The following is a 12,189-nucleotide window of genomic DNA, read 5'->3' as shown; positions in this document are numbered from 1 at the left end:
GCTGCCAGCCACTGCAACACGCGCGCTGTGAAACCCCTGGCACTGCTGAGTCCCAAGAGCAGAGGAGAGAAGCGTTTGCCTGCCATGGACGGGCTGCGGCGGGATTGAATCCTGCCTTCGAATCGGGACACCCCCAGGGAGAGCCTCCCTGGGGACCCAAAGACTGAAATGGAGGCAAGGTAACACTCTGCTATAGAAAGGGAAAGGGGAACTTCACAGAATCCGAGACAAAGGGTAACTGCAGATAGTTTACATTTAAAAGTGCAGGGATAGGGGGAATTACAGACACTTAGTCAAAATAAAACCAGAGAAGAGGGCAATAAAGATAAGAAGAAATTGTCCGGAGACCTCTGACAAGAAGAAGGATTAGATACCCCCAGGCAAGATGATGCTGACATGGGAGAACGATACCAGCAGATAACACCAAGAAGAAAACAGAAGAAGAATTTCACCCCAAAACAACGGCAAGGGTCGCGGGGAATGGGGTCCTAGGGAATGTAATGAATATGTAATCAAACTGAGGAGGAGACTATTGATTACGTATTAGCTTAACCTATATCTGTAACACACTTTTCTCCTTACGGTGTGCAAGTTTGGTGGAGCTCTCCCGCTTGCACCCGGCGCTGCGCAACGCTGGAATAAACATACCTGCTTTAGAACTCATCTTTGGGTTATAGAGTTTGATTCCGCAAGTCATCTTCCTGCCGCACAGCCCAGCACGGCCGGAGCCGCACCACACGATCCGGGCCGGGGCCGGCTCAGGCTCTGCCTCCAGGCTTTTGGGGCCGGCCGGGTGACTCCGCAGCACAGCGAGACCGTGGAGCCGCCCGGGAGCCGCCTCTGGGTGCCGGCAGCGCCGCGAGCTCCTCCCCCGACAGCCCCTCCGTGCCCCCGCCCCGAGGCCCGACCCCGTTCGCAGCACAGAGCCCGCTCCTCCCGGCCCCGCTCATGGCCGCCATGCCGCCATGGCCCGGAAGTGCTCTCCGCCGCCTGCAGGAAGCACTTCCTGTCACTGGCACTGGCACTGTCACGTGGCTCAGGCCGGGCTGGGGCCTGTTGGGGGGGGGCGGCTGCCGGAAAAGGACCCAAAATTCACGTCTCATTTCGTGTCTTTCCTCTCGCTTTCCTTCCTTTACCTTCCCCTTCCCTTCCTTCCTTCCTCGCCCTCGTCCCCTTCCCTTCACCACCTCCCTGTGTCCATTCCAGTGCCTGGCCACCCTTTCTGAGCAGTAATACCTCGTAGTGTCCAGCCTGAATCTCCCCTGTCGCAGCTTGAAGCCATTCCCTCTGGTCCTATCATTAATGACACGAGAGAAGAGGCCGAGCCCCAGCTCACTACAGCCTCCCTTCAGGAAGTTAGAGAGAGCAATGAGGTCTCCCCTGAGCCTCCTCTTCTCCAGGCTGAACAATCCCAGCTCCCTCAGCCGCTCCTCATACGGCCTGTGCTCCAGACCCCTCACCAGCTTTGTTGCCCTCCTCTGAACGCGTTCCAGGGCCTCGATGTCTTTCTTGCACTGAGGGGCCCAAAACTGAACACAGCACTCGAGCTGCGGCCTCATCAGTGCTGACAACAGGGGGACAATCACCTCTCTGCTCCTGCTGGCAACACTGTTTCCCATGCAGGCCAGGATGCCCTCGGCCTTCTTATTATACAGCAAAGGAATCCCCTGAAAAGGAAACCACAATATCTGGCAACATGAAACAAAGTTCTGATCCGTAAAAGACTGGCAGCAAGGCCTGAATCTCTTGTGTCATCTGCTCTTGATGTATCACATTAGCACTAGGTGGAATGCAGAAGCTTCCTGAGACGTGATAATCAAAACCTAGTCCAATGCCTTTAAAAAAGCCTTTAAGAGATTACTCCTCCTTGTCTGTTTAAAATAAACTTAGGTAATACAAAAGGTTGGAAAATTTTTGGACAACTCCCCAGGGCCGGGCTTTGGAAGGCCGTATTGACGAGAGTCAATCAAGCTCCGGCTGCAGGCGTATATGTGTGTGCCAGTTCTTTAACACAGTAGAAATCACAACTTGCTGCATGATCAAAATTCTACATGTGCTACTCCTGAACCCCAATGACTTCCAACGGTGTTAAATTACCCCTTGATCTCAAAGCAGAACAAAACAACAAAATGCCACACCAATAGTGAATACATAAAAACAAACAACTCCTTGGGCCTCAAGGGGAGGCTGATGCACAGGCCACGGCTGCCAGCGTGCAGCTGGGCTTCCCAGGGCAAACAGCAACACACGGTGCATCCATCAGAAGCTGAAAGAGCCCTCAGGGAAGAGAGGCCAACTCAAGGGGCTGAGCACGGGACACCCTTCTTCCTGCCGGGCTGCTTCCCCTCCTCTGGTTTCTTTCTGTCAGTCCTCAGAGAGCAAGGAGATGCTCACAGCCTGTCACCAGCACTTACGGGTTGGCTGAAAGGCCACAGGTTGGGAAGACCAACAAGGAAACGGGGGAAAACCTGCACTGCACCATGTCAAGGGAGAGACGTGAAGCCGACCGCTTCATCGCCCTGCGATTGCCAGCCCGAGCGAGGGACGTTCTGACCAGCTACTGAAAGAGGCAGCACCAGGTTTAGAAAGTTCGCTTCAATTTTATTGCGTACAAGAAGATTTGGCTTCTATTTATTGCCCCGCCCACACCCCAAAATGAAACCCCAGTGCCCAGGATTGCCGCTTAGCAATCAGTCACTCAGCCTCCAGTCAGACCCAAGGAGAAGCCAAACCCCGGGGCTACGTCACCTCCTCCCTCTCCAGTCCCAGCCAGCCCTATTTCAACCTAACCCTACACCAGGCCTGGACCTCAAGAGACACACCCTGAAGGAACGCAGCGTCTCCAGCTCTTGCCATACACCAAGTCCTGCCTATGTGAAGCCCTCATTGCTTCTAACGCAGCACAAGTCCTTCCTGTCCAGTTCACTTCCATCATCTCCACCGTCCATGACAGGGAAAGCACGGCTGTGCCAGTAAACTGGGCTGTTGAGTCAGCAGCTCTTGGTGCCACCTCCGAGGAAGCGTTGCAGGTGGTTCTGCTGTCCTTTGTAGCTTCTTGCTCAAGCCCTCATCGTTGCTTTCTGCTTTCCTTCTCGGCTTTCTTCCTCAGCTGAGTAGCGCTTGCCTTGCCTCGGCAAGCTTGCTGCAAGAGGGAAAAAAGAGGCACTATTTCACTCACGCACGCTGCCAGCACAGTCTGACTTAGAGAGCTGCTCGCAAGATATCCCTGGGCTACGAACCCAAGAACAAGGAAGGACACAAAAGTCACATCTGCATTGTCTGTTACCGCATGCCAAGGAAGAGTCCTCACACTCGAGCACTGCCCCACTTGCAGCTGAGGGGAGGAGGAGCTGGAAAGGACAGGTGGACAGAAAAGAAGGGAAAAGCTGAAGAGGCGAGAATCAACTTCTCCCCGAGGCAGATCACACCTTTGTGGCCACTCTTTTAGGAATGCTCACCATTCCTAATCCTAGCGTTAGCAAGATGAAAATTCACCACCTACCTTTTCACGCTCCTCGCGTACGCACTGAGGGCCGTGCCGTGGCTGTGCTGCACAACACCAGCGACTGAAAGAAAGCACGCAGAGAGCGGATCTGTTGCAGACAGTGCCAGGAGCTGTGCTTGAACAACGCTTACGGTAAGGCACGCCTACCTTGCAATGGCCACACTTTGGGAGCTCTGGGACACAGCCACGTGTTGCTCTCCTGAGTCCCAGCTCCATTTCTCAGCCCACTCACGCTCTGCTCCTCCATGTTCTGCAAAGGAAAAGTCCCAAGAGGGAAATTCAGTTCATCGCAGATGTCATCAAACTGTCAGGGCAGTCGCACTCATTGCTCGGGGTGAGCAACCAGCTGCATGCTTACCCAAGGAGCAGCGGTTACTTTTACTTGAGTGTAACAGCCAATGCCTGACTGCAAGTACGAACACTAACCTATGCCTAACTCTAAAATAACAACAGAAACCTATACCTAACTCTAAAATAACAACAAAAACCTATACCTAACTCTAAAATAACAACAAAAACCTATACCTAACCCTAAAGAACAAACAGGAACCTATGCCTAACTCTAAAAAACGAACAGGAACCTATCCCTAACACTAAAACTAAACTGAACACTAACACTAACACTAACTTAACACTACCATCAACAAAAAAGAACATAACAAACACCTAACCTAACAGGGGGAAGATGGAACTGGGGGCCCACAGAACCAGAGGAGCAACAAGGTGGAGGAGCAGAAGATGTTAAATAATGCCACCCAGCTAATGCTGGGGGCAGGGGCCGCGCAGCAGGAAAGGAGCCGAGTGCCTGGACCAGCGATGGTGAAGCTGTGACCATGCCAACGCGGGGCCTGGCACGGTGGTGTGGTGCCAGGCCAGCTATGCCGCGGGCGGATCCACATCCATGGGCTCCTCCGGAGGGGGATCCACCTCCATCGGTTCCTCCGGAGGGGGATCCACCTCCATCGGTTCCTCCGGAGGGGGATCCACCTCCATCGGTTCCTCCGGAGGGGGATCCACCTCCATAGGCTCCACATGGGTGGTGGTCACAGGGCTGGTCCAGGCATGATGGATAATGGCTCTCTTACCCCTCCTCTGCCTGATGGTCATGGCGGGCCCCCTCCTCCTTCTGACTCCTAGGGCCCCCAGCTCCATCCTCCCACCAGAAACTTCAACCCTCGCCCTCTTTGCAGCAGGCATGGCTGTTAACTGCCACAACTGTCAGAGGCATGCGGCAACGGTGACCATGGTGACATGGAGAGGGTTCTAAAATGGCGGCCGCACTGCTGGCACTGGAGTTCCACATAGGATGAGGAGGGGGCTGGAGGGCAGGGCATGGTACGGGAGCTACAAGGTGCTCCCTGTGCCCAGCGGGCAGCCCTTCTCTCTGGCCAGCAAGAGGGCACAGACGAGCCGGCCCCAAGTAAAGGGCCCTCGGCCTCCTTCACCCTCCTTCACCCTCCTTCACCCTCCCCCTTCTTCCACAAGGGAATCTTTTTGGGCTGCCATACTGTTGTGGTTTTGTATTTTTTTCTATTGGTATTTCACATCATAACATCATCTGGAGATCATAGATTGATCAGTCAATCATATTGATCTAGATAAGTCCGTGACACAGACGCAGCACGCAGCAGCTCCTGATGGGGCTCCTGAGCTGAGCACCAACAACGGCAGGCTCCAAAGGGGACCTGACTACGCCTGCCTCCTGGGACACACAAGCTCTGCTTTCCATAGTCGCACCCAGCGCCTCTCCTTGTGCGGCACCTCGGCGGATTCAACCCTTACCTACAATTAAGACCTCTGACTGAATTGGAATTCCAGTCACTCTGATTACACCCCACATCCCTGCTGCAGGCCCTCCCACATGCCCACGTGCTGCACCCAGCCACACCGGCTGCCACAGCCCCGCAGCCAGGCGGGGGTTGGTGCTTCATGATCCTTGAGGTCCCTTCCAACCCGGGTCATTCTGTGATTCTGTGATCGGGTTGAAGGGGCTGGCACTGCCCTGAAGGTGAGCGAGAGAAGTTGGCAAAGGAAGGGTGAGTGGCGGGATCCGAGGAGGGCGTTTTGTGTTTGTGTGCGTGTCTGTTGTTTGCCTGATGTGTTTGTGTGCGTTGTTGTTTCAGGTGTCTGAGTGAGGACTCCCTGTGGGAACTGGCAGCAAGCAAAGGAATGGATCGACGGGCCTGGCCGCCGTGTTGGACTGCGGCTGTGGAGCCAACGAAGGTGTGTCCAGTGTCCTTCCTTACATCATTGACTATGTATGAGGTGTACCTATATCTGTGTAACCATTTTACAAGTCAGGGTGCAGGTTTTTGGTGGGGTCCTGACAGTTCCTCAGCTAGAACCCTCTTACCCCTTTGAGACAGGCCGCTTCCGTCTGTAGCTGTCATGCCAGGAGCCAAATAAATTGCCCCATGGTGAAAAACACCAAGACTCCTATGTCTGCACCGACTCTTTAACCATTTGTTTAAGAGGTGGGTTTTTAGGTCCAACTCAGTATCCCTCCCTGCCACTGAAAGTACAGATGCAATAACCACCCGCACACCTGTTCCTTCGATTACCCGCCCCAGTCCCCTGAAATCATCTTTGATAGCCTTCAGGCTTTTTTTACTAACTTCTTCACTGCCAGCCTGAACTATCAGCAGGGGATAGTAGACAGAAGGGCAGATCAGACTGGGAAGTCTCCCAGCAACGTCCCTGACCCGTGCCCAGGGGAGGGAGCACACCTCCCTGCGGGTAGGGTCGGGCCAGCATATAGGGCCTTCCATTCCTCGCCAGTAGGGTTGTGCGCCCATGATGGCAGTAATGAACAAACTGCTGCATCACAAAGATCTTGGCCTGATTAGAAATCTTTGAGTAATGCTGTTACAGCAGACAGAATGTGCTAAGCGCAAGTAGTCTCCTGCACTTCACATCCTTGCTACTTTGTTCTGGGTGTTGTCACTGAGCAGCGTCTAACACAAATTCTGCCCCGGTCAGCTGGCTGCCTGAGCTTGAGCCCTGATGGCAACACTGTGTGCTTACCCAGGAGCAGCGGTTACTTTTACTTGAGTGTAGCAGCCAATGCCTGACTGTAAGTACGAACACTAACCTACGCCTAACTCTAAAATAACAACAGAAACCTATACCTAACCCTAAAGAACAAACAGGAACCTATGCCTAACTCTAAAGAACAAACAGGAACCTATCCCTAACGCTAAAACTAAACTGAACACTAACACTAACCTAACACTACCATCAAAACAAAGAACAGAGCAAACACCTAACTACAACAGGGGGAAGAAGGAACTGGGGGCCCACAGAACCAGAGGAGCAACAAGGTGGAGGAGCAGAAGATGTTAAATAATGCCACCCAGCTCATGCTGGGGGCAGGGGCCGCGCAGCAGGAAAGGAGCCGAGTGCCTGGACCAGCGATGGTGAAGCTGTGACCATGCCAACGCGGGGCCTGGCACGGTGGTGTAGTGCCAGGCCAGCTATGCCGCGGGCGGATCCACGTCCATGGGCTCCTCCGGAGGGGGATCCACCTCCATCGGTTCCTCCGGAGGGGGATCCACCTCCATCGGCTCCACATGGGTGGTGGTCACAGGGCTGGTCCAGGCATGATGGAAACGGGCTCCTTTCCCCCTCCTCCATTTGATGGTTATGGCGGGCACCCTCCTCCTCTTCGGTTCTGGGGCCCCCAGCTCCTTCTCCCACTTAAATCCTCACTACATTCCTCTCGCCCTCGCTTCGTGCTGGACATGGCTGCTACCTGCCCAGCACTCTCAGAGGTGAGTGAGTCGGGTGGAGCCGCAGCAACCAAGGTGACAGCTGTGACATGGGGAAGATTCCAAAATGGCACCTGTGCTGCTGGGAGTGGTGTTCCGCATAGGATGAGGAGGGGGCTGGAGGGCAGGGCACGGCACGGGAGCTACAAGGCACTCCCTGTGTCCAGCGGGCAGCCCTTCTCTCCGGCCAGCAAGAGGGCACAGAGAGCTGGCCCCGAGAAAAGGGCCCTCGGCCTCCTTCACCCTCCCCCTCCTTTCATAAGGGAATCCCCACTTTGGGCTGGGCACCCACATGGAATCATTGAAACTACAACCTACTACTTTGCTTCTACAGCAAGACTATTGTACTGAAATACTACTGTACTTAAAAGCACCTGCAATCACACTACACTCGTTTTTAATATTAAACTCTCAAACTTTCATAGCAAATAATAACATCCGCTCACAAAGAAAATGTGGAGAGGCCACAAAAGAGAAATACCACTCATGAAAACATTTGTATTTAGACATTCAAACTAACAACGTACTTTGTCTTTACCTAACCGTACCATTCTGTGCTAGAAATACGATGTTTTGCTGTAGAGTATAACTTGGAGAACCCAAAAGCAGCTAAAACCTGCTCCACTCAGTAATTTGACCATCCGCTGATATTTGGTTCTTTTCTCCCTTGCTTTCTAGTTGCTCACTCTTTAGACACACGCAAATCACATTGTCAAGGACTACAAAAACACTGTTAGCCAAAAAATTTATGCTGGCAGAATCTTAACGTTAGAAACGTGTAAATTGGTTGCAAAGAAGAAAGTGAAGACCAACACAGTAACCAAATACTAACTGATACATAAGGCTTCTCTCACACATCCTGAAAACAGAACCGCCAGCCTTAATGAACTTTGCTCTTCAGACACTGACTGAAATGCAAGTATTACCTTGTCATGGTTTAATAATTTTGTAATTTTGCTATCAGTATTCCACATCATAACATCATATAAAGCATGAATAATTTTACTGAATCTGCAACTTACAGAAGAAGACTACATCTCCCAGAGAACAACACGAGGTCACGGGACCTGGACACTATATTAACTCTGTCGCAGGCTAGACTGACGTCTTTCGAGTTCTGGCGTTCAGGGGAGTGTGTGGGAGCCTTCACCGTTTCGCCTAGATTTACAGTAGGCCTCTCGGTTTCGGGACTCATTCTCTCTCCTATTTTGCTTGATTCGTTAGCTCAATTTTCAATTATATTGTATTATACTGTGTTATCCTGTATTTCGATATAGTAATTTAGTAAATAAGTGTGCCTCCTTAGATTGTTGCTGCTGTTTTCTTTTCCTAATTAACTTTTTTTCCTTTCGGCCTAGGGCCCCTGCTGGGCCCACAGTCCCTGTCACGGACGCAGGTGGATTTTTAGTTTAAACCGTGACATACCTGTAGCAGCCTGGATCTGGCAATAGTCAAAGAATCCTTTACGTCCAGCTCCTTAGCATCAAAAGACCACAGATACTGCTGGGGCAGAATTTCATTGAAGCCTTCAAAAGAAGCTTGTGTCTGTTCCTCAGTGCCTCGGGAAAGTCTCCATTCTGCTACCAGCCTGGAAAAGACACAGAAGGATCATGTAAAACGGGCTACGCTAACCCAAGTTCATCTTTGTTAGTTTGTTTTGAAATGAACCGTAAGCTGTGTTAAGAAAAATGATGGAAAGTGCTGGGGATAGAGCACTGTGTAACTGTATTCTAATTGTATTCCCAACCTTCACCCTGCGCAAACAATTTTAAGTTAAAACCCTATGTTTCCAACCACTCAACTGCAGAAAGCATTTTAGGCTCCAGTAGAAGGCAGCATCTACTCACTGATGATATTAATGAGAGCACAGGAGTCCCTTGCTGTTCGGAGGAAGAAAAAAATGCAGAGCTGTGTTCATCTAATATGTTCCATATTTGTTTCTGTCAATCACAAAACTTTGCTCTGTGGTAGAAACTCCACTCTCCATTAAGAAAAGGGAGAAAAGCAGGCAGGAGACCCAAAGAACCTGAACCCAGGGAGAAGCAGATATTATGCTGAATTCAAGCCTAACCTGTCAGGAGAACTGGAATCGAAAGGAGAGAACGCAACACAGGACACAGAGTGTGACAAAAGAACATTGCTTAAGCTGCAATCTGAGCTCTGCCCGGCTTCCTCAAAACCAGAAGAGAACGGTCTTCTGCAGGTACTCCCTCCTCTCCATCCCAGTGAGTATTTGGCACAACTGCCAATGCCAATACGTTCCTTCTGCAAATGTCACCGTTTCTGTGAAACCTTTCCAGATGACTCGTGACTAAAGCAATTTCTACTCCCTCATTCCTCAAAACCTTCCCACACAAAAGCCTTCACAGATCAGATGGTAAGAAAGAGGGAATTCTACGGCCACAGCAATAAAGCGCGCAGAAAGCCCATCTGTTGCAGACAGAGGAGTGAGCCGTGCTTAACCAACACTGCTTCAGCGCACGCTTACAGTAAGGCACACCTACCTTGCGCTGGCCACGCACGAAGCTCGTGACGCAGCTCCAGGCGGCTCTCCTGGGGCCCAGCTTCATTTCACGGCCACTCACGCTCTGCTGCTGGACATTCTGCAACGGAAAAGCCACCGGATGCAAATCCCATCCCTCGCAGATGGCATCAGACCTCCGCTCTCATGGCAGTCACCACCGCCCTGCCCTGGGCAGCGCTTCCACTGCCCTTGCTCCTGCCACAAGACACCAACGTCTGCTTCTGACGCGGCTCCACCATGGGATCCTGTATGCAATAGAGAAACACACGGAGGCTGCCAGCCACTGCAACACGCGCGCTGTGAAACCCCTGGCACTGCTGAGTCCCAAGAGCAGAGGAGAGAAGCGTTTGCCTGCCATGGACGGGCTGCGGCGGGATTGAATCCTGCCTTCGAATCGGGACACCCCCAGGGAGAGCCTCCCTGGGGACCCAAAGACTGAAATGGAGGCAAGGTAACACTTTGCTATAGAAAGGGAAAGGGGAACTTCACAGAATCCGAGACAAAGGGTAACTGCAGATAGTTTACATTTAAAAGTGCAGGGATAGGGGGAATTACAGACACTTAGTCAAAATAAAACCAGAGAAGAGGGCAATAAAGATAAGAAGAAATTGTCCGGAGACCTCTGACAAGAAGAAGGATTAGATACCCCCGGGCAAGATGATGCTGACATGGGAGAACGATACCAGCAGATAACACCAAGAAGAAAACAGAAGAAGAATTTCACCCCAAAACAACGGCAAGGGTCGCGGGGAATGGGGTCCTAGGGAATGTAATGAATATGTAATCAAACTGAGGAGGAGACTATTGATTACGTATTAGCTTAACCTATATCTGTAACACACTTTTCTCCTTACGGTGTGCAAGTTTGGTGGAGCTCTCCCGCTTGCACCCGGCGCTGCGCAACGCTGGAATAAACATACCTGCTTTAGAACCCATCTTTGGGTTATAGAGTTTGATTCCGCAAGTCATCTTCCTGCCGCACAGCCCAGCACGGCCGGAGCCGCACCACACGATCCGGGCCGGGGCCGGCTCAGGCTCTGCCTCCAGGCTTTTGGGGCCGGCCGGGTGACTCCGCAGCACAGCGAGACCGTGGAGCCGCCCGGGAGCCGCCTCTGGGTGCCGGCAGCGCCGCGAGCTCCTCCCCCGACAGCCCCTCCGTGCCCCCGCCCCGAGGCCCGACCCCGTTCGCAGCACAGAGCCCGCTCCTCCCGGCCCCGCTCATGGCCGCCATGCCGCCATAGCCCGGAAGTGCTCTCCGCCGCCTGCAGGAAGCACTTCCTGTCACTGGCACTGGCACTGTCACGTGGCTCAGGCCGGGCTGGGGCCTGTTGGGGGGGGGCGGCTGCCGGAAAAGGACCCAAAATTCACGTCTCATTTCGTGTCTTTCCTCTCGCTTTCCTTCCTTTACCTTCCCCTTCCCTTCCTTCCTTCCTCGCCCTCGTCCCCTTCCCTTCACCACCTCCCTGTGTCCATTCCAGTGCCTGGCCACCCTTTCTGAGCAGTAATACCTCGTAGTGTCCAGCCTGAATCTCCCCTGTCGCAGCTTGAAGCCATTCCCTCTGGTCCTATCATTAATGACACGAGAGAAGAGGCCGAGCCCCAGCTCACTACAGCCTCCCTTCAGGAAGTTAGAGAGAGCAATGAGGTCTCCCCTGAGCCTCCTCTTCTCCAGGCTGAACAATCCCAGCTCCCTCAGCCGCTCCTCATACGGCCTGTGCTCCAGACCCCTCACCAGCTTTGTTGCCCTCCTCTGAACGCGTTCCAGGGCCTCGATGTCTTTCTTGCACTGAGGGGCCCAAAACTGAACACAGCACTCGAGCTGCGGCCTCATCAGTGCTGACAACAGGGGGACAATCACCTCTCTGCTCCTGCTGGCAACACTGTTTCCCATGCAGGCCAGGATGCCCTCGGCCTTCTTATTATACAGCAAAGGAATCCCCTGAAAAGGAAACCACAATATCTGGCAACATGAAACAAAGTTCTGATTCGTAAAAGACTGGCAGCAAGGCCTGAATCTCTTGTGTCATCTGCTCTTGATGTATCACATTAGCACTAGGTGGAATGCAGAAGCTTCCTGAGACGTGATAATCAAAACCTAGTCCAATGCCTTTAAAAAAGCCTTTAAGAGATTACTCCTCCTTGTCTGTTTAAAATAAACTTAGGTAATACAAAAGGTTGGAAAATTTTTGGACAACTCCCCAGGGCCGGGCTTTGGAAGGCCGTATTGACGAGAGTCAATCAAGCTCCGGCTGCAGGCGTATATGTGTGTGCCAGTTCTTTAACACAGTAGAAATCACAACTTGCTGCATGATCAAAATTCTACATGTGCTACTCCTGAACCCCAATGACTTCCAACGGTGTTAAATTACCCCTTGATCTCTAAGCAGAACAAA

The 12,189-nt window shown here is 52.3% G+C and overlaps 1 protein-coding gene across 2 annotated transcripts; it reads right to left on the bottom strand.

Annotated features, from left to right (window-relative positions):
• Positions 1-2,580: 2,580 nt before the first annotated feature.
• On the bottom strand, positions 2,581-11,973 carry LOC146757778 (uncharacterized). 2 transcript variants are annotated; one of them, XM_085520100.1, is made up of 5 exons: positions 10,717-11,973; positions 9,777-10,041; positions 8,698-8,860; positions 3,503-3,755; positions 2,581-3,142 (listed from the first exon to the last, which is right to left on the bottom strand). In XM_085520100.1, exon 1 carries the CDS (start codon positions 11,685-11,687, stop codon positions 10,827-10,829), a length of 861 nt encoding a protein of 286 aa, XP_085376226.1. In that variant the 5' UTR covers positions 11,688-11,973; the 3' UTR covers positions 2,581-3,142; positions 3,503-3,755; positions 8,698-8,860; positions 9,777-10,041; positions 10,717-10,826. The 2 variants fall into 2 exon arrangements, with proteins under 2 accessions (XP_085376226.1, XP_085376227.1); XM_085520101.1 differs by having other exon boundaries at positions 9,777-9,875.
• Positions 11,974-12,189: the final 216 nt, after the last annotated feature.

The sequence above is a fragment of the Coturnix japonica genome, chromosome 19 (genome assembly GCF_054131305.1).
Source record: "Coturnix japonica strain WE chromosome 19, WE-NBRP24, whole genome shotgun sequence".
Classification (NCBI taxonomy): domain Eukaryota; kingdom Metazoa; phylum Chordata; class Aves; order Galliformes; family Phasianidae; genus Coturnix; species Coturnix japonica.
Note: the sequence above shows the minus strand (reverse complement) of the source record. Positions and strands in the feature narration are given on the sequence as shown.

Excerpts from the sequence above, each read along its gene's own strand:
- LOC146757778 (XM_085520100.1), bottom strand. The coding sequence starts at position 11,687 with ATGGGAAACAGTGTTGCCAGCAGGAGCAGAGAGGTGATTGTCCCCCTG.